At 34.9% G+C, this 22884-nt stretch overlaps 2 protein-coding genes across 2 annotated transcripts; one reads left to right on the plus strand and one right to left on the minus strand.

Moving 5' to 3' along the window:
* Positions 1-6400: 6400 nt before the first annotated feature.
* Positions 6401-9078, minus strand: cbln2b (cerebellin 2b precursor). The gene is made up of 4 exons (XM_065294992.1): positions 8918-9078; positions 8018-8591; positions 7464-7583; positions 6401-7317 (listed from the first exon to the last, which is right to left on the minus strand). Exons 2-4 carry the CDS (start codon positions 8303-8305, stop codon positions 7120-7122), a joined length of 606 nt encoding a protein of 201 aa, XP_065151064.1. The 5' UTR covers positions 8306-8591; positions 8918-9078; the 3' UTR covers positions 6401-7119.
* Positions 9079-12514: 3436 nt separating this feature from the next.
* fbxo15 (F-box protein 15) lies at positions 12515-19273 on the plus strand. The gene is made up of 8 exons (XM_065295038.1): positions 12515-12633; positions 12719-12961; positions 15167-15367; positions 15448-15571; positions 15666-15745; positions 16884-17029; positions 17385-17509; positions 17902-19273. The coding sequence occupies exons 2-8, from the start codon at positions 12732-12734 to the stop codon at positions 18169-18171; spliced, it is 1176 nt and encodes a 391-aa protein (XP_065151110.1). The 5' UTR covers positions 12515-12633; positions 12719-12731; the 3' UTR covers positions 18172-19273.
* Positions 19274-22884: the final 3611 nt, after the last annotated feature.

Here is a 22884-nt window from a genome sequence, read left to right on the forward strand (position 1 = left end):
TGCTGCCTTGTGTCCCTTTAACATTGGCTTAACTTAGTACCCTCTTACATATGCTACATTATTACTACACTCACTAGTACGGTTAATCTTAATCGTTGTTTTTTGGTGCTTATGTTTATGATTTTTCTGTGTTTTATACTGCATCTATTTATGTAAAGCTGCTTTGAAACAATTAAACAATTGTGTAAAGCGCTATATAAATAAAATTTAATTTAATTTAATTCATTCTCTCAATATTTATCTGTAGATTTCACTTCAATCGTTCCACCAGTTACTTTTATGTGATATGCTATATAATGTAACATCTAACTAGATCATCAGTTCTGTCTCTTTAAGATATTTTTTTGTATAGAAAATTTTGGGTTACACTTTATTTTACGGTGTGACCGTTACAGTGTAATTATACATTTAAGAAATTAGTAAGAATTATTAACAACATATACACAAATTGTCTAAAATGGTCCCTAGCTTTCACTGGGGTGGTGCCCTTTCAAATAGTACACCTTGACATCTCAAGAGTGCATTTTAGTACATCAAAGGTACATTTTGGTACCAAATGTATACACAGCTGTAAAGCTTGGGATCATATTTGATAATTTTTTGTTGACAGAGTACTTGCAATTGGTTTGGGTTAGGTTTTGGTGTAGGGTTAATTTTATGTAATTATGCATAAATTACTGTTTTTACGATTATGTACCATATACTGTATAACAAAGTCACTGTAAAATAAAGTGTTACCAACAACATGATCTCATGGAAATCCATGTTATAGTCACAGAAAATGTATCACTTTATCTGTGACCATGTCACGGAATTCAGCCTTTTTCTGTGACTGGACCACGGATGTCGTGTCACTCCTACGGATTTGTCGTGTCATTTTATGTATTGTTTTCTCATTGTTTTTTCCTATTTTCAAATCATTGTCGCTTGGGGTTAGGGTTAGATTTGGGGTTTGCGTTAGGATGAACTTTTAGGTTAAGATGTACTTTTTTGTATTGGTTTCTACATGTCTTTCTTTCGCTTTTAAAACTATTCTCGCCTTAGAGTTGGGGTTTGGGTTAGGATGTCTAAAAATAACAGAAAGTGATTCTAAGCCTAATCTCAAGCGACAATGGTAAAAAAAAAATAGGAAAAAACAATACATAAAATGACACGAGAAATTCGTGGGAGTGACACGGAAAAGACATCCGTGGTCCCGTCATGGAAAAGACATCCGTCGTCATGTCACGTAAAAAAGCTTATTTCCCTGACATGGTCATGGATAAAGTGATAAAATTTTCCAGGACTATAACATGGATTTTCGTGAGATCAGGTTGTACCGAAATGTGCAGCATAATTTTGTTCAATGTAACTGACATCTATATCTAAATGTATCCCATTCATATTTAGATATCTGCTGATTTTACTCAAAAATGTGTCTGAGAGGTTTGTTACCTTTGTAAATCACTTGCCAGACAGGAAATACCTGCTTCCAGAAGCTTGTTCAACTGGGAACCATTTTACTGAATTTTTACTATTCTCAGCTCAAAATTAAACGCAAATATAACAAATTAACTTTTCATGATATGATTCAGTGTAGGTGCTTTTACATTACAGTTTTGCTTATGTAACATTGAAATGCATTCACATGTTTGCATTGTAAGGTAGGTCTATTTATTGACCATGAGCTGTTGGAGATGCAGAAGCATTTTTATTTTTATATGCCTCGTGCAACACAAACTCTTTTGTAGGCAGTTGAAGAACAGATCATCTGATGACAAACCTCCTAATAGCTGGTATTTGTTTGCTCATAGTTGCTGTAAGTTGCATGTGCTTTTTATTTGCTATTTTTCTTTTAAACATTGTTTTCTTGTCTTATCAGCTTTCTCATTTTAAATTGTGACATCTTCCTAACATGCCATACAATATTGCTTGTGAACAAACACACAAGAGACAGTACAGCCAAATATTAGGCTTGCAAAAAATAGTTTAAGCCTTTAGATTGAAACATCTTCAGTAAGGTGCCATTTCCCTGGAGGACATCTTTAATCTATATGAAACGTATGGCACAGGTGTTAATATCCCCTTATATCTCATGCAAAGACAATAGACAATTAAAGTGGGCTGTGAAAATTAAAGACGGCAATTTAACGACGGAAACGGCTTTAAAATGCATATAAATCCATTAAGAAGGGCTATAAAATTCAAACCGTTCAATGTATTTGTCTTGGTGGTTTGTTAATTGGTCTATATGAATTGATCTAAGGGGGTTTGTTTTAAAGAAGTCATTTAAAAAGGATTTTAAGCACACCTCTTATTTTTTTATTATTTACTTTATAATTTATTAAACACACACTTTTATTTATTCGATTGATTGCTTATAATACACAGCTTTATAGATATCTTAAGACTTGTTTTACATTTGAAGTTTTGTTTTTTTATCTTAGGAAGACAAATTGATCTCTATATAAGATTCTTGAACGTCAAGGTGCAAATTTGCTGAAGTTGAAGACCTCTTATCAGAGCTCAAAAGCAGTGCACAATGTTGTTCACCGTTTTGATTGTCCGAGCCAATCTCAGGGGGAGCATATTGGTTCCAGACATTTCCTGAGCTTGATTGCCTTTCTCTGGACTCTTGAGATGTATTTATGAGTCTCTAAACTGGGAGCTTGCTAATGGTTAATCACAACCACAGAAGGTAGCAGTGAATGGTAGGTACAACATCTGTTTATTTATCGTAGACCAACCCGACCTCCCGTGAAAACATAACCATTTTATCAGGTGGCGACTTTGTATGAATTTGTACAACACAAATTGTACAACAACATATGATTGCTAGACAAAAAGCAAAAATTAAGGTCCACCCCTTACCCCACTTTTGAGCACAAAAATAGACTGTGAGAAAACGTATGAATGAGATTGTATACATTCATAAGAATTAGCCACCAATTTGTTATTATGTGGCTTTGTATTTTGGTTTTAAATAAAAGTGTCTTATTATTATTATTATTATGTTAATATTGTTTAACATCCTTGTAGACAAAACAATTGTCACAATACATAGAGAATATCATTTTGTGAAGTCATAAATAATTTGTCTCATTAGTTCATCAGTATGTTAATATCTTTTGACATGGCAAATACTACACATTATATTGTGTCTTGCTGGGAGATGTGATCCTGCTGGGTCTACTTTATGAAACTTATAGCACTAAAACAACCCCACAATGGATGTTAAGAGTTTTTGTCTTGAGATGTCTGCAAACTGAACATCACATCAACGTGGAAATATTTGGGGGTGTTGCTGTTGTTTTTCATAATTAAAAATTCACAGTGTTAGGCCATCTGCGCGCTCATAAAAATGTCTACGAGTACATAAATTTAAAGCACTTTTGGAGGTTTTATGATCTAACGTCTTTAATGGGCTGTGCATAAGTCAAAGTCAAACAACAGGCTGCTCGTTCCATTAATTTTAACAAAAGAGACGCATGTCGCAGTGCTTCAATCACCCTATTTTTCTTTACATTAAAAACTAATACAAAACCATGAGACATGATAATAATATCAATTGGTGATATCAGTTATGCACTGTTCATGAAATATTAGCTGTATATGAAGAAATCTTTGGTCTTTTGTTGCAGTTTATGACTATCTAAAAATAAAAAATGTGTGAGCCGCTATTAAATGTTTTTGAACTTTTGATTATCAAAGTTTAAAAATATGAAATCTGGGCCTTTAAGACTCATTTAATGCTTTAACAATATATGTCAAATACAAACCCATAAATGTGTTTTAAATGACATAGAAGCCACTACATTATTTTGTTTACATGTAAAACAATAATTTTTATGGTGCACAACAAGATGCTATGGGGTTGAGCGGGGCTAGTTGTCACACAGGGAAGTTGTCAAAGGGTCTTATGATGAGTCAAATGTCCAATGATACAAATAATGTGTTTTCTCTACAGTATAGTTTAAAACCTCTTTAATTAAAATAATTGTATTAATTATGTCCTCCAAACTAAAACTCCAATACTATTCACTCCAATGTTGTAACAAATCTTATAGTTATTTATGATAAAACAAGAAACAATATATGAGGAGCTTGGATGCAAACGATGCTAAAAGCCACCTCAAAAATTAGATAATAATCTTAAGCAAATGCTTTCACCATGTATTATAAGTTAATCAAATACTTTCGCTTCAAATCTGCTGAATCACGGCCTTGGGCCATTCAGAAATATTGTTTTGTTGGCAGAATTCATTAAGTCTGATAAAAAAATGCTAATTTACAAAAAAAAACATGTATGCACTTCCATGATTTTGCATCTGAGCTCTTCATATATTGAAGGTTGATTATAACCAAAATTATATTTTTCAAAAGTATTTTTAAGATTGTCAGGTTGGGGAAAGTTTTTTTTGTTGTTTATGTTTAGGAATACAGATAGTACCTTTTTTTTTTAAATGGTTATATTTAGTTATATAAATTGTGTTTTGTTTTATCTTTGTTTTACATTGTGCTGACTTTGATTTTAATAATTTGTTTTAGGACATATTTAACAAGTGACAACCCACGTAACAATGTGTTCATCATCTATTAATCATTTCCTTCGCAATAAGGTTAGAAATGTTAGAAAGGTTTCCTTTTATATTTTTGGTAGTCAACACTTTTAAGGTTTGTGACTCTACAGAAGCTGTCTTTCAATTTTTTTATCCTTTGACATATTCACTAAACAACAAGCCCTCTTAGTATGATGCAAAAACAATGTAAAATAGCTGATAAAAGGTTGCAATGCACCATCCTTTATACTCTTATCAATGAAAGCTTCTCTAATAGATTTGACTCTGACACTGTGATGGAAAATGGATGTCACAATGACTGAAAACACACTGACATAAAAAGTAAATTTAAAAAATATGAAAAACAGTAACCTTTACACTATTAAACTCATGTACTGTAATCTCCATAAGAAATTCACTGGACACTACATGATGTATTATTTAACTGTCAGTGTTTAACAAATGTAAACATTTTTTAAAAAGTCATTGCTGAATGATTTATAATACCATTTTATTATATTCACTTAAACGGTTACCCTTTAGGCCATTTAAGACTAAGAGGACCTGAAAGAGACACAGTCACTCTTTATTCTCTTCATTACACTTATGCTTTATGACAGGCCTTGTTACAGTAATGACACCTCTAATTACCCTTCATGACACAGTCCAGTACACATCTGCACATATAACTTCAGCACTTTAAAAATACAATTCACGGCTTAGCTGTGCCCTGCAATTTTTTGTGCTTTTAAAATGTAAAAATGTATATACTGTGTATGAGAGAGCTCGTTTCCTAGACATTTTGTTCTCGAGAGCAGAGCCTAAGATTTTCATTTGCATGCAAGAATTTAACCCACATTTGCGCACTGGCTTCCAATTATGAATAAACAGAATTTTTGATCAACCTTTCTACAGCATTGAATCATTTTCTGCATTTTCTAACTGAGGAGAATTTTAAACTCAATTTTATAAAGCTGTCCCATATGAATGCACAATTGCAGTTATAATTACACGATGGTCTGATATTAGCTGTGTAAAGAAGGCCTAAGCTGTACTATACTGTATAGCTGTAACACAAAGCGACGCTACATAATAAAAATTTGGTCTCCGATCTGTGTTGCATTTTATGTTTGCGTGTGTATACTGATATACATTTGTATTCTTGGTTGCTCCTTGTGTACAAGCTTGTGTGTGTGTGAATAGGCGCATATGTGTACATTATGGTGTATGAGTGCACACATTCATAAGAAAGAGCTTTAGAGATCGGAAGACATATATGTACGTGTATATATGCAGGTGTGCATGTGCATCTGTATGTAGGCCTACACACTTTGGGGAAATATATGAAAAGCAGAGCATGTGTACATTTGTGTTTAAGTATTGTGTATGTATGCATATGTGTATAAGAGAACAGTGTGTGTGTTTGTGTGTGTGCTGGCAAAGCTTTTTAGAATTACTCTTATCTTTCTTCAGTTGAGTCATACAGCTGTATCACCATCGCTTTATGCTGTAAATAAAAAAGATTTTTGGGCTAAGGGGTTGCTAAACAGACAATGATTCAAGGTTACCAAAATGTTATTAATATATTGAGGGCATCCATAATTGTTTTAGGACAGGCATGTACACTTTCGCATTCAGCCTTGAGAACAGGAATATCATTTTTGAAGCAGGCGTTATTTCAGCACCACGGACAGCGCCAATGTAAATACGAGACTGCCGTCTTTTCTCCAATACTACTTATTTTAATCGAGGTAAACTAAAATAAAAAATATTTTTGAGCATGTTTATATCCTTGATGCGAATTTTTGCATTTATTTAAAAAATATATAAATAAAATGTAATGAAAAAATTGACTAAATACGTGAACAATACAATATTTTATTAGGCGGGACATTATATAGGGACTTTTCTTTTTCCACAACTTACATCTGTGAGCATTGTCACTGAACACTAAATCAATCAAAGCTACTTATATCCGGAATGTAGAACACATCATAATGTAAATATAAATGAGATATCTAGCAAAAGTTTTAAGACGTCTCCGTTTGCTGATATATGGGTTTTCTTTTTAATTATCACTGTATAGCGGGTGGCCTACATTTGGCATATTTTCAGTATGTTCAGCATCCAAAAGACACATCATTGACAGCACAAAACAGGATCTTCCATTCGTGCAAAAATGCTTTTGGGGTCGTAAAGCACTTCCGCAGCTCCATATTACACATCTCACTGGACGGAAGCCGAACCTTTAAGGCTATACAAACACAAAATTAAAGCACTGATAAATACACTGAAGTTTTTCGTCATAAATATCTTCTCATTTATATAGTCTTCCATGTGATTGAAGGTTGCGAATTTGTTTTCCATCCATAAAATCCCAAAAAGAACGTGCGCGACTGCGTAACTCTCAAAACTGCTGTGGCCAAAAAAGGCGGAAACTCCCTTCGGGCGCGTCCATAATCGGTTTTGCTATATTTTTGACGTGTGCGCTATTTGTCTGCATCGCAAACAGTTTTGTTCAAAGCACTGATACTTTTTTTGTCCTCGGTCTCTCCAAAAGTGTTACTCGCAAGCGAGCCAATTAAAGAGGAAAAACTAAAAATCCAGAGAACGTGGAGTATTTCCATCCGCCCATTAGAGTCCCTCTTTCCAACTTGAGATACACGCGATCCTCGCGCTCCACCATCAATAGCACTCCGTTACTCGCCGCCTCCCGCGTGACATCCTGATCCCCAGCAAAAGCAGATATGACCGGGTACTCGTTTTGCATCAGGTTCACCTGAATAACAGGACAGAGCTCATTTTAGTCACATGCAAGAAAATGTTTGCTTGATTTTGAACAAGACAGTATGAGATGCGCTTGCAATATAAGATGAATGGGCAACTGCGACAATGCGCGAGGAATGAATATGATGCTCTGCTCACCTGTATGGTTTGTCTGTTGTAGACCTTGACCACATGAAAGCTGAAACTGTATATTCCTCTCCGTGGTGCGGTAAATACGCTGGGTTTTAGGTCGAAATGATTGCCAATGTTTACTAAGACCTGAAACAAAAGCGAAAACGCACAATGATAACTAATCATGAAGTGCACGTGTGGTTCTTTAAGCGGAGTGAATTATTTCTTAAGTCCGCACATGCACTTACTGTACTTCGGGTCATTTTGAATTACTACAGGTCAATTTTTTACGTTGTTATTAATCTCATCATTTTGGTTACAGGGGCATTTTATATAAAGCTGTACATAATACAATCTCACACAAACAACCAAATTTATACTGTAGGTGATCAACAATGAGTCGTGATCATTTATGTAATTAATTAAAATGAAAATTAGCTGAATGGCACAAAATCTTAATTGTAAAGCTTAATGCAGTTTGACACTTTTAACAGTGACTTTTGAAGTTTCTTTCCGAAATTCCCGAGCGCACCCTTGCATTTGGAGTTCTCGCGATTAAAGTCACCACCAATGGGACAGACCTGGTCAAAATAGATGGTCATGGAAGTGTTGCTCATCTCCGAAGGTTCGTGGTTCGTCCCTCTTACGGCCGAGAAAGCTATTTTGGCGCTGCCGGAGCGGACAGATATCCCAAGCGAAGAGGTGACTCCTCCGTCAGATGAAGGGTTGGAGTCACACACCACCAGACACTTCCCCTCCAAAACGATGGGCTCCGTGTCATTCTGGCCCAGGCAGAACCCAATGCCACATCCCAGGAGAAAGGTGAGAGCCAGCATGGCAAAGGTTCCGGGACAGGCTGCTGGCACCATGATTGGAAGCAGAATCCTGTGCAAACTGATCTTAACCACCACCAGCCCCTTGGAGGTTTGTTGTGGCTCTATCACCTGGTCCAAACTAACCTCTCTCTCTCTCTCTCTCTCTCTCTCTCTCTCTCTCTCTCTCTCTCTCTCTCTCTCTCTCTCTCTCTCTCTCTCTCTCTCTCTCTCTGTCACTTACTTTATTCTCCCTCTCTCTTGCTCTGTAACTCACCGTCACACACTCTCTGCGCATCAGTTGGATATCAGGAAGGTGCTCAGAGTATTTGCACAATTTTTCCTTAAAAAAACCCAGCAAAACAAAACAATAAGTAAATAAGTAAAAAATGGAGACTTAAAATAGGAGCACAATTATTGTAAAAAAAAAAAAACCTTTCTAACAAATATTGCATTTTGCCTCAACAGGAGTCTTTGCGAAACTATAGGCAACATTTCATCTAAAATAAATTAACTCGTTTAACACGCGGTTATGCGTAATGCCAGTTACCTGTAACAGGTTGTGCTCTTATTTTTCATTAAAAATATAACTCTAACACTTAAATTATTGCACACCTTCATAATAAAAGCAACAAAACCCACATGCATTTGCAAAATTCAATATTTTACCTGTTAAATCCATAGTTGAGTGCAATCTGCTCCTCCAGTTTTGAGACAGTGAGTGAAGCGCGCGCGCAATAAGAGTGGAGAAAAGCATTTGCTCCCTCATCCTTTTAGAGGGCGATTCACGCCCATCCCTTCTTTTCAAGTACAGGAATAATTCTGGAGCACTGCGCTCTCGGCATAAAAGTACGACATGGCCAGCCCCTGGATTAATGGGTTTGTTTGCAAAAGCAGTTGAGTCACAGCCAATAAATCAGGCAGCTTTTGGTGATATCGATATTTTTAATAATCTCAGATCTAACAAAGGACATATGCTGCGTTTGTGGTTTTTAGGGACAGCCAAATAGACAACTTTATCTGAATAATCAGGAATTCAAAGCCGATGTTATTTAGCTTTATGTCAGCGAATTGGCATGCATGTTTCCAATATTACTGGAAAGCCTTCTAAAACAGGCAAACATCTCGTGCTCCATCCTGTGGAGAAGATGTGCTACTGTACTGTATAATCATCAAATTGATGTAAACCCATCCCCATCCCTAAATCTATGTTCCAACAATATCTTATAAGACATAAACACCACCGTTTAAAAGTTTAGAGTCACTTACATGTTTTTTTCTCATTTTAGAATAATAGTAAACTTATCAAAACTTTGTAATTATGAGAAAAAATTAAATCATATTTCAGCAAAGTAGTCACTAAAATTTGCACATTTTTTCTTTCGAAATTTTATCAAGCAGCTTCCTGAGGTCTTACCAGTTGTGTTTTTAAAGAGTATTGAATTATACTTTTTTTGTAAAGCATTTTCAAGTAAAACTTCTGTTTTGTAATGCAATAAATTAATATGCACAATTATATTTTGTCTACAATTTTTTTTTAAGATTTAAGTCATACACTTTCAGATCAAAACATTTGTAAGACTTCCTGCTTCATTACAAATATTTCCTTGTTCCACAGAACAAAGAAATATGCAGTTTATAACAACATTAGGGTGAGTAAATGATGATTACATTTTTATTTTTATTTTTATTTTTTTTTCGGGTGAACTATTCCTTTAAGTTGCTTTAACTTACTTTAAGTAAACGATTAGTTCTGCATGAACTTTAGATCTTATATTTGAAAGACTTTTCAGAGAAGCTCTTGTGTGGCTGCATGATGTTTGGCTACACATTTTCTGTGTGTGTTAAGTTCACTGATCCCTTTCTTAACCTCCATATTTAATTGTTTTACTTCACCCTTAAAAGTTACTAATTGGCGACATTATATAATATCTACTGAGATATACTAAAGAGAGAAATGAAGATTCTGGCTAAGTGCACAATTAGAATGGCTCATACTGAAGCATATAGTGGGCTATAATGGGCACTACACTGTACATGTCTTTCTTTAATAGTTTGACTCTTTATCAGACTTGCCTTTATCACTCCAAAACTGTCCAACCAATCTTACAGTATTTTTTCAAGAATAACTGGCTATGAAAACTAGAGATTCACAATTAGTTTGGTGTCTGTTAAGGTGAACTGGGCCAGTCAGAGTTAGAGTCAGCATCATCCTTACTTCTTTCCTCCCTCCACACACCTCTTTTGACAACCATTGCACTGTGGGTGGAAAATGACAAGCTCTGCTGCTGCAGTTGACATCGAGTGTCTGACAGCAGTGACTGACCTAGGGCCTACAAAATGACGAGAAGAGTAAAAAAAACATCAAATGTCAAGCTTGGTGGGCACTGTGTATCACAGTGCCCAGAGCTGTTAATGCCCATGAAGAACAGTTCTCCTCGTGTGAAACGATGCATGTTATTGTGAATGTAAGGAGTATTTACTTTGACAGACAGCAAACATTTCCACATTAAAAATACTGTAGTATACTTAATTATTTACTGGTAAATTGTAGTCATCTCAACATAAAGTCTTAATTGAAACTTTGTAAACTGAAAGTATACTTTATGCAGCAGCACTACTTATAATATTTCCTCTCTTAGACAAATTGCTTTATTGTTTTCCCTTACTTTGTAAATCAATTGTGTTTACTAAATGTTATAATATCTGTGTCATGGTCCCAGTCTATTCTCCTGTCTCTTTTTCCCATTCATCCCCCTCCGGACTCCATTTCCCATGATCCACCATGCTTTCTCACCTGTTTGTGTCTGTAATCATCCTCACCTGCCAGAGATCATCAACTTACTCCACCCCATATGCACACTGTCTGTTTTCCTGCTGTCTGCTTTGTGTTTATGTTACATTGTTTTGTGTGTAAATTCCTAGTTTGTATGTTTCATTCATTCATTCATTCATTCATTCATTCATTCATTCATTCGTTCGTTCGTTCGTTCATTCAATCATTCATTGTTTGTTAAAGTTTATTTATTTAATTTTTCATATCCCTTGTCCTCACACGTAGTGTTACAATGTAGTATATTATAGTATTTACTATCTTTTATTAAGGTGTACTCTAGCATTTTCTGTAGTATTAACTATTGTGAAGTGATAAAGTATAAATATTTTATCGTAGTATACTGTTTACTTTAATATTTACTATAATAATGTTCAAAACACTGTATTTATTTAGTAAACTATAGTAAAATTCATACATGCTGCAGTGTTTTTGAACATTACCATATTTAATCTCTATGAATATTTAGAAAACAACGATATTTAATGAAATCATTCAACTGTAATTATGCTCCTGGCCTGTTGGGAGCAGTGTTTCCCAAGTGAATGCCGTTTTTCGTGTCAGTACAATGTTTTTATCTTAACTGATTGTACGCGTAAAGTAATAATGTATTTGTTTTTTTAGTCTATTTGTAATCTATAGTTTTAGCCTATTAATGAAATAAGCCGGGATAAATGAGATCGTGATATGTAAGAGCTGCTCCTGTCACTGAAACGCGTTTGACCGGTTACCTTGACAACGAGAAGCCGGAAGAGCCAAAGCGGGAGTGAAACTTTTTTATCAGAGAACCCAAGATATGTCTTCGCACCCCGTTAAGCCCCAAAGACTAGATGGTGGTAAACTCTCAAATATTACATCAAAATGGTTGTCCAGGTTGGTTATCTTTCCTTATGTAAATGTGTTTGATGATCTATAGGTCGTCTCATACGTGTTTGTGTTTACTTTTCTCAACAGATACAAAATACCGACTTCGCAAAAGTCGACAGTTTACAGAAAGACTTGTAAAAAATCATTAGACAGGCAAGTTTGACGACTCTGGTAATTTATCTCTGCAATTCTCACTTGCTTTTCATAAGAAACTTTGTAGCTATGTATGTTCAATTGGATGTATATTAGGACAGTAAAATTTCTGGTAACACTTTACAATAAGGTTCATTAGTTAACATTAGCTAACTACATACAGTAATAATGATCTGCACGTATAAGCATTTATTAATCTTTGTTCATGTTAATTTCAACAATTACTAATACTTTATTAATTTTGTTAACATTAGTTAATGCACTGTGAACTAACAAAGCAATTAAAATATTTATTAACAAATATGAATAAATACTGTAACAGATGTATTGCTGATGGTTTGTTAATGTTAGTTAATATATTAACTAATGTTAACTGATGAACCTTATTGTAAAGTGTTACCAAATGTCTTTATCTGACTTCATACAGTTTAGCGCCAGAGATCATTCTCAAGATCTTTTCATATTTGGATGCTGGTTCTCTCTTCTGCATCAGTTTAGTCAACAAACGCTTCAATGAACTGTCCAACAGCAAGTGAGTGTGTTTGCTTTAAACTCTTTATCATTTTGTTTGCTTCTCACAAAACAAGTTTTAACAATTTTGTTTATTCCTTCTAAAGTCCCTGTAGTGCCATGTGGTATCAGTTTTACCTTCGTGCATGCACCAGAAATAAGAAAGTCAACCAGAAAACCGGAATGATACATGGTCCAAACACAGTTAGCATCCAGGAAAAGCCCAAAGGATACTGGAGAAACATGTTCTTCAAAGAAGTTTCGGGCCTTAATGTGAACAAGTGGAGAAAAAGGCTTCAACGCATTGATCCTTATTCAGGCATGCCGAGTTATACAGAGGAAGTCCTGAGGTTAGATGATCACTTTCTCCTACTTTCTGGTAATATTCTGAGTTTTTAGGCTTTAGTTTGGCAAGCAAGCTAATAAACACCTTGTGTACACCAGGATGGTTTCGGCAGGTGCACATGATACAATCAATAAAATAAAGCCTGGCACATAATAAAGCCCACAAGTTATGTACTGCTAAATAGAACTAAATGTATTACATTAAATTAATGAAGTTCAAATTTAACATCCTGCCCTGTTTTTGTGCTGTTTAACTAGACCAGAGTATTTGTTTGCCATGGTAGCACATGCAGTAAGTTAGGAGACTTTACAATTACATAAATTCATACCAATAACTATAGTAAGTGTAGGTCTGGGTGCCTTGTTTTAATTGTTGTCTTTCAGCCCCATTTCTGTATTTAAATAAACATAACTAGGCTTCATAGTCAAAATAACCTCCTTTTGTAATGATGTGTCTGATCTGTGAAACATGTCGTATTCCCCACCAAATACATGTCAGTGTGTGTTGTTCCCTCCTGCAGTGTTTTGGCTTATTAAAGGTGAGTGTGAGAGCCAGCGTCTCAGATTTGCTCTGTGCTCTTGGGCGATGAGATACAGAAACACGCTTGATGCTCTGCAGGCCACGACGTGCTGTTGTCTTAACCTCTGATTAGAGCTGCCGGGCCACTCAATTTTTCGACTCGAAGAGTGTGTGCCGTACAGAGAGAATGAAAATAATTGTGGTCCCCTCAGAAGGCTGGGTGAATTGTAGAAATAAATTGCTTGGCCCCTACTTCTTGCCCAGACAAATCCCCATAGATACCACAGTTACAGAGACACCAGTGGATGAGATTTACTTAATAATCATCTCCACTGAATTGCAAACACAAAAAAACAGCTATTAATCTTTCTGGGACTTGTATTGTGCTTGTATTTTGTTATATATATATATATATATATATATCATTCATTATGTTATGTGTGTCATTGACACATTCACAATCCTAATGCAGGGCATGGCAATGGTATAAACCTGAGCTCATTCAGTACTTACATTACATTTATTTTGTTAAAGGGGTCATATTATAAGATGTAAAATAAGTATTTGGTGTCCCCAGAGTACACATGTGAAGTTTTAGTTCAAATACACCACAGATCATTTATTATAGCATGTAAAAAATTCCCATTTTGTAGGTCCGAGCAAAAATGTGCCGTTTTTGGTGTGTTCTTTAAAATGCAAATGAGCTGTTGAAATGCAAACACTTATCGCAATGATGGTGGTTTGTTGCAATTGTCAATAATTGTTGATAGCAGTCAGTATGTAAAGGGATAGTTCACTTAAAATGAAAATTACCCACCTTCAAGCCATCTGACATATAACAACTAACAGACGAACCCAATAAGAGTTATATTAGAAAATGTCCTGGCTCAACCAAGCTTTATAATGGTACAAATTCCCTGTTGCACTTACATTAAGTTTAACTTTAACATTAAATATGACTAGTAAGCAGTTGCTATAAATTATAAAAAATTAAGTTGAAATAACTTAAACTAATTTAACTTTTTTATAATTTACAATAGTTCCTCAAAAGTCAAGAAAGCTGAAATAATTCAAGTTGATTAAACTTAAAAATTTAAATGCAACAAGGATTTTTTTTATAAATGGTGCCACTGACTTCAAACTCAAAAGAGGGCATCCATCCTTTACAGAAGTAATTTACATGCACCTCCAGGGGATTAATAAAGGCCTTCTGATGGCAATCAATTTTGTAAGAAAAATATCTTAAAATAAACCACAACATGTTTTTTCAGTGCAATCTAAGTATTCATACACAAACCTTAAGTGTAATTATAAATACACTAGATTCATTTTTTACCCTTTGGAAAATTGCAGTTCTTGTTAAGCATTAATTTACAAAGATTAGTAGGGTTTATAAAAAAAATAACAGAACCAGCTTCTGATGAGGCATGAAAAGAAACTTAATTAAATATTCTCTAAAAACAAGTCTTAATATTTTGCACATTTCTTGCCGTTTTGTTTATCGAGGATGTGCATATATGTTTACTAAAATATGTGTTTTAATTTTTTAGTCTAAACTGTTAATTTTAAATAATATTTGGACTCGTTATCTTGCTTTTCCCATTTCTCTCAAAATAAATCCAGACATTTCCCTTAAAATGATTTGAGAGCAGAGGTGTCAGATGAGGTTTGTGTCATGTGTGTCTGGCAGGAGTCTGTGCGTTACATGGGAAATCACAGTGACTGATGGGAGAGGACGGCAGAGCACCTTTGAGCAGTTTCATGTCTCCTTCAGCAGTACGGCTGTTTTCCTGTTTTGGGGTGCTGTGAATTGGCCTTCATTCAACCAGCTTACCTCACTTGAGCTTTACGGACTGATGCGGGTGCCACTCCACTGTCCAGCTGCTTACAGGTATAGTAGAGGACAATAATGGTGCTCCATTACTTCAGCTTGAATTACTGATTTAATCCCTTTCATCTGGTGCCTTTCAGGCCTGGCTGGAAATCATTTATGTCCAAAATCACACTTAAGGGGGAACATAAGGAGCTGCGTTTTTCAGACAAGCTTGTCAAATTGCTATACATTGGACAGGGTGTAACTTTGGGATTTTGGCAGGTATTTGTTGATTCTGTGGTTGACATTTTTCTTTTTAACTGTTAGTGATGTTAATATTGAATGGTTAATGCAGCTGTTGGTTTTTCATACTCAGGACGGAGGGGCATTAGCCTTTGTCATTGTGAATCTGCACACTTACAGACTTGTGGAAAGAAGTCTTCAAGCATCTCTTTGGTATTTATTTACACTTCTTGGTTGATATTTTTATACAGATAATGAAAGGTTCCCACGGGTCCTTGAAATCCTTGAAAGTTTGTGAATCTGGGGAAAAAAATTCAAGGCCCTGGGAAGTTTTTGAATATATACATACATAGAGATACAGGTCATTGAAAGTGCTTGAATCTATTTTATGCAATAAGTTTTCTGGGAAAAAAAATCCATATTATTCCATGTGTAGTGTAGGATAATATCATAAAAATTCTAGACTTTTTAAGCACACGTGCTAAACTGTTTGCTTTAAATGCTTATATCTTCTGTATGTGAATGTTGATTCATACCAAAATGCTTTTTTGCATAGTTGTGTTTGACACATGAAAACGTCTCTGGTTACGTATGATACTGTTGTTCACTGAGAAGGGAACTTGGCACTGCGTCTCCTTTGCATTACTTCCTGCGTCCCTGTAACGCCGTCTTTGGCAATATTTCAGATAGCTATATACTTCCTGGCTACCGCGTCACCCTGTCTTTGTGGTTAAGCCTCACCATTGGTTGAATTTGATATACACATTCAGACGCACTTACCCCTGGAGGCGTCCCCAATGTGTCACCGTAGTGACGCAGCGCAAGTTCCCTCGAAAGGGAACTGTAACAATGTATCTTATGGTAACACGATGTAACCTTGCTCTCACTTGAAATATGTCCCCACATTTAGTCCTAAAGTTTAGGGTATTGGACCTGGAAAGTCTCATTTGAAGTTAACTAAGGTGAGGGAAACCTGAGTTTATAATGAACAAAAAAGCACCACAAAAGTAGTCTATACAACTTGTCATGATCACAAGAAATCCTGTGTGTATTTAAATAGACTAAATTCTTGTTGTTTCCCTTCATTTTAAGTAAAATGTGCTAAGTTCTTTTGTAGGTCAATATCTAAAGGGGTTATACATCACTATCAGCATAGTTTGGCTTAATGGCTGTGTTATAACTCCATCTTCTGGTGATCTTGGACACTGTGTACACAGACCAGACTCGCTTTGGATTGTTGGCAAACAGTTTATCTATTTTACTGTCCCAACAGCCCCTAGCAAACTGGTAAATTGACACCCACTCACCATTCAATATCTTTTTGTTTTCAATTCCCCTTTCACAACGCCAGTCCCCGTACATCAGCTGAAGTCAGTGCATTGTTTGATGATGTGGATCCAGAGTATGGTCTCCATGGATACGCTGCTTACATAGAACTGCATAATACTGAGAGAGTGATCATGTCTGCACGCCAATCCCAGCTGTTCTGCAGGAGAGGTGAATTCAATAATAAGATAAGAATAAAAATAAGATATGATCTTCATTTTAATTAATTAGTTTACGGTTGGAAACTTTACACATTCAGTTGATATTGTAATGATCTGTAACTACACTAGATGGCACTAGATACTCAAAAATATATGTCTTCTTGCAAAAAAGCAATTCATTCTGTTTTACTTCTTTCTTTACTTTCCCAGCATGCGTATTTTAATCTGGCACAGTGTGCTTTTTATTTATTTAGCATTTTTGGTTTGATAAACCTAATACTCAAACTCAATGTACTTTATGTTGTTGCCTTTTCACAATATCTTTTGTACATTGACATTTTGTACTTTCTCATTGTAATCTCCAGGTCAAATTTCTAATGGATACCTTCCACTAGAAGTGATCAGTCAGGGTAAAGGATGCCTAAATGCTCATCTGGTTAGTGATGTCAGATTGCCTTGGAGGACTGAAGCGCTATGTGGAAATATCAAGGTACATCATCACTTTCTTGGTTCATGTACTTATCATTGTCAGCTTTTGATTCACAATACAAAACTGGGGTCTTTAAAAAAAAATCGTAATTATTTTATTATTTATTTACCCACATGTTATTCCAAATCCATACAAGTGTTTTTCTTCTGTGTAACACAAACAACACAATAATAGTGGTTGATAGCCTCAGTCACATTAATTCTTAAAATAATTAATTAGTTAAAATTATTTAATGCATCTTTTTTCATACAATGAAAGTTAATGGTGGCCGATGACGCTATCATTCTACCTCTTTTATTTTTCTAGAAAGTGACTTTCTTGATGATGTCATCTCTATTATTTTAAAATATAAGCAGTGTTATTTTAATGTTCAATGTAATTGATGTGTCCAGGATTGTTGCATGATGAACCTAACTGTATGGGATGAAGCTAAGCAGCCTTTTTGGTGTGTCAGTGCCCCTGTTGTCATAACAAAAGCAGACCAAGATGTGGTATCATATGATGCTGATGGACTGAATGTATCAATCCTGTACCAGGACTCAGAGGGGAAGGTGGAGATCAGGCTAAGACAGGTGGAGCATAAGAAGGAGTATATTGTGGTTAATCTAGTGATTTACATTTCTATCTCCAAAGTGAATAAGCACTTTGGGAAAGATTATTAAAGCTTTATGTGTTATGTGTGTTTAAGTCTGTTTATATGACATTTTTTACTTTATTTGTCTTAGAAGATGACTATTTGAAAAAAATAATAATTCTGGATTAAACTCTAGCTACTGTAAGTGATGTCCTGATCATTTTAATACACTTTTCTCTTTTGAGCTTTCAGTAAGTATCAACAATCACCCAAATAATAATATAAAGTAATAATTGAGGAGCTCAGATGCAAAGCCACAAAATGCCACCTTTGTCAAAAATGAAAAATTAGATCATGATATTGACCGCATGCCGTCAGCACATTTTATACGTTCAACAATTACTTTCGTTTTGTACAATGTTAGTTCATTATAGATATTTTGATCGCAATTATTATTCATTTTTGTCTTGTAATTACTTCAACACCAATAGCCTTAAGCGTTCTGAAACTCCATTTTATTTGATTTACCTTTTAATCTTCATCAGAAATGTCACATTTACTACCCATTATGCTTATTTCTGCCAAGTATTAGGATTTGCATAATGGATGGTTATGGTCGATCCTACGACGCAGTACCAGCGTAACGTTTCTTAACAAGGAACATGACAGAATTCTTGTGTGCCAGGAGATTTTTGTTTTATATTTTTTTATAGGTAATAGATTTCTTTTTGCCCTAGAGGTAGATTATGATCTTTTGTCATAGCGTCAAGTTACACTTTAAATCTCTGCGCCATTGGTTTATGCTAATTTAATAGTCCATAAAATCTTTGCTGAAGTGCTTGAAATGAAGATGTATCACATTATAACACCAAGGGCATTAATGTACGAGTAATGGAATTTTAGAGTGTGACTTTGTGAACAATATTTTGACATAATTAAACGCTCCTGAATGTGACTTACGAAGCTTATCCATGTTCAGTACACTACAAAAATCCCAGTGTATACTGTGCAATGCTTTTATTCTGAAGCCTCAGGGTTTTTAATCTGGTACAAAGCACAAGACAATTGAATAGGGTTACTGTATATAATCATATTTGTGATATGACACAATTCCAGAATTGGAGTAATATCTCACCTAGGTCAGTCATCAGAGGTGGGGATGTTATGGCAGCTGGCAAGAAACACTGATGTAAAAGAAAAAATGGTTTGTGATAAATAGGATTGCCTTTCACTGTTCCCTTAGAGGTCAGTGTAACCTTCAAAACTGATTTTTTTTTTACATATCCCGTGTCACTATTCTTGCACTATATCCATTCTGTCTGTAGGCTGCATGGGGAAAATAAATGACTTCTGTCACTGTAGTCAAACTGTGTTAGAGGTTTGCCTGAAGGTTAAGTACACCATGTTGTCCCAATATTTTGAACATGGTTTATTGTACTGTTACTGTATAAATGAACATCTGTGTGGTTTTCCCAGCTTTTTAAAGGTAAACCTGAGGCACCTTTTAGTGTAATAAAAAGACATCATCCTGTAATGATCTTCACACAACATAAAAACAAGTAAATCTGGTAACACTAAGATGAGACGGTAATGAGTCAAAAGCTTTTAAACATTCTTAGAACGGATTTGTTAAAACAACACAATCAGTGTTAGTTAAGGGACAACACACTAAATGCGTTATTATTATTATTATTATTATTATTGTAACAACAGATTTTGTGTTACTTTTAACACAACTTGTGTTTTATTTTAACACAAAATCAACAGATAATGACACATAATGTGTTAAAATAATGTTAAAAGCATAACACAAAAAATTTGTAAAAAATGAACACATCCTGTCTTAGAGTGAAAGCTAAATCTGAAATAGTAATCTGAATAGTAAAAAAAAAAATTATATATATATATTACATTAGGCCAAAAGTTTGGACACACTTGACTAAGATTTAAAAATCTTTTAATCTGAAGGTGTATGGTTGAATGCATGAAATTACATTTGTAGAAAAAACTATACCTGTGCCAAACAGATTAATTTCTATTATTAGAAAACTATTTTTTAAATAGATGACTTGCACTTAATATTAAAGAAAAATCTGTCAATAAGAGCCCAGATTACTCCTTGATTCTTTAAAATTCAGTCTTAAGTAAAACTTCAAGAAGCTTCTTGATATAATAACACGAGTATGGTTTTGCTATTTCTAGGCAAAGGGTGACTGCACTTCAGATGATAAAATATAACAGAATTTTGATTTATTTTGGATGCTTTCAGTCACCAACGTAATTCCCACAGTTGCAATTGTGTTATGCCATAAATAAATAAATACATATTTTGTACTGCAGTGGTGGTTAAAAACAACTTTCACTTTTCTGTTATAAACATAATGTATGCTCTTTAATTGTTTTTATTACACTGAAGTCCCATTGGATAACTGACTTACTTTACCCCAAAGCAACAACAAAATTGCACATTGCCAGTAGATGGCAGACTTGTAAAATGAATTTCTTTGACATAAACATCGAAGCATATCAATATTAATTTACTGAGATCTGAAGGACGATACAATCAGGAAGTATGACTTAATTCAATTTCTGACCGACTGACTTATTGTCAAAATCTCTAAGGGTTATAAAGAAGGTTTTAAAGATTGTTATAAAAGGTCTGAGTTCTGAAACTATAATAATAGATACAAGTCTCATAGTGGCGGTCACTGTGGTCACAGAGCCATTTATAATAGTTTGCGGCTTAAACAATACTTTCTATTATTGTGTGCACAAAATTAGTGGCAGATTATTAAATGAGCTTTCAATGAATTCTCAGCAGACACGTTTAAAATGGAAATTGCTGCCATTTTTAGCAGCTAATGCTTTCTGTAATGACTGACCAGCTGAGACCTGGATCAAATCAGCCTCTTAAACAGAGCTCACTGAATCTTTTCTCACTGTGACCGAAGGAAAACTGAACCTTTAAAAAAATAAAACAAATTAATTGTTTTGCACAATTAAAGCAGATTTTTAGCCCACATAGTTTCATTCCAACCACATCATTTTATTAACATGCAGCTAAAAACTCCCGGTGGCATTTTGCCGTGGCTTGGCAGTGTTTTTGCTCCCCGATTAACATTTAGCTCTGATCTAGTGGGACCTTGTACAATTAATTCTCTGTCATCCCAAAACAGGGTCACATGCTAATGAAGACACAACCTAACCGTTTGACACAACTATTTATTGCTATTTTAACTAGGCACATGCCTAAACTGGTCATTTTATAAACTCTTTAGCAAGTAAAAACTGCAATAAATCTACATTTAAATGCAATGTACCCAACCTCAAGGCTTCAATTAACATGTGTTATCCGTATTCTATGTAAGCATCCAAAATTTTGTAAAATAAAGAAGAGGTTAAAATAGTTTGAACCCAGCCCAGAGTGCATGCAAACGATATGAGGAGCTCAGATGCAAAAGCGACTAAATGCCTCCTCCGTCAAGCCTTCTTATGACTGGCTTAAATTCTTATCCATTCATTTTTATAAAAACATTAAGTTCCAGTCATGGATTTTGATTGGTCATAGGTGTGTTTTATCAAAGTCCCTTAAGGAAAGTAGCGCAGGCAGCCATGTTTCAGTGCTCCAGACTAACTTTTTTCACTAGGAGCACAGTGGCCTCCAACTGAAAATTTTAGGGGCACAACCAGAAAATTTAGGGGCACACACTGTAAATCAACATGCTAACCAAATATTTCATTTGGTGGCAGTCTGGAGCCCTGTGTTTGCCATGTCTTATTTCAGTCATGCAAGACTAAAGTCCTTACTACTTGAATGGGAAAAGACCGATATATTTAAAATTGTTAGTAATTAAAGTATCATAAGTCTTTACCATGAACAAGAAGTCGCAATCGACTTCCGTATTGTGACATATTTCCATGTCAAACGGAAAATCACGCAAGGAAAAAACTGGTATAGAGTTATCCAACAAAGAAGAAGAAGGAGAGGCATCATCATATTAAAAAATGTCCAAAAGTGGTAACACAGCTCCATTCAAATGAAAATACGTATATTAAACAGCTGTCTTTTGTGGTTCACTTGCATTTTTGATAGAGATCAGATTTAGAGTGATTATCAAAACATACACAAAGTTTTAACTGTTTGCCTTTAGTGGAAACGTCTGGGTTTTATAAGTTGGGTAAAAGCGGCACCTGGTGGATAATAGCTGAAATACGGATTGCCAGAAAAAACGTGACAATGGCGGGGACAGAGTTAAGTACCTAACATGCGATTTTTGTTGCTGTTCACAGTCGAACAGGGACTATTTTTTTTTCAGCGGACAGACTTTTATTGATTTTACTTCATGAAAGTTGCGCTCATACTTTTTTTCATTTAATACTTGTATGTGTAAACTATTATTTTTTTTAAAGCAATAAGGTTTACGAAGCTAGTCCTGTAATAAATCACATCTGGATGAAAATGGATGGGTAACTTATTCTTTCATACAAGTCAATCATACCGCCAATTTAAACAGAATACTAGCGTATACATCTATTGCTTATTATACCAAGGCTATATCTTGTTATAACTGCCAGGGCTACAAGTACGTAAGAATCTAAGGTTATTCACGTTACAAGCAGAGATTTCCAACTAGATATTAATTATTGATCCTTTCTGTTCTCCAAACAAAGGCATGATTATAAAATAAATTAAAACATTCCTATTGAGTTCAATTAGATCTAATGCTCGCTGTAATCGGATTAATATGAATACTACATTTATTACACAGTCGCCTTTGTCTAAATGTACAAGACAAGTCCA

The sequence above is a fragment of the Paramisgurnus dabryanus genome, chromosome 22 (assembly GCF_030506205.2).
Source record: "Paramisgurnus dabryanus chromosome 22, PD_genome_1.1, whole genome shotgun sequence".
Taxonomy (NCBI): domain Eukaryota; kingdom Metazoa; phylum Chordata; class Actinopteri; order Cypriniformes; family Cobitidae; genus Paramisgurnus; species Paramisgurnus dabryanus.

What these genes read in the sequence shown, in the direction of transcription:
- cbln2b (XM_065294992.1), bottom strand. Translation starts at nt 8,305, where the DNA reads ATGGTGCCAGCAGCCTGTCCCGGAACCTTTGCCATGCTGGCTCTCACC. An exon ending in TGACCATCTATTTTGACCAG is followed by an intron (nt 7,584 to 8,017) that starts GTCTGTCCCATT and finishes CTTTTGTTTCAG; the next exon opens with GTCTTAGTAAACATTGGCAA. An exon ending in ACAACAGACAAACCATACAG is followed by an intron (nt 7,318 to 7,463) that starts GTGAGCAGAGCA and finishes CCTGTTATTCAG; the next exon opens with GTGAACCTGATGCAAAACGA.
- fbxo15 (XM_065295038.1), top strand. Translation starts at nt 12,732, where the DNA reads ATGTGGTATCAGTTTTACCTTCGTGCATGCACCAGAAATAAGAAAGTC. An exon ending in CACTGTCCAGCTGCTTACAG is followed by an intron (nt 15,368 to 15,447) that starts GTATAGTAGAGG and finishes GGTGCCTTTCAG; the next exon opens with GCCTGGCTGGAAATCATTTA. An exon ending in CCAGCTGTTCTGCAGGAGAG is followed by an intron (nt 17,030 to 17,384) that starts GTGAATTCAATA and finishes TGTAATCTCCAG; the next exon opens with GTCAAATTTCTAATGGATAC.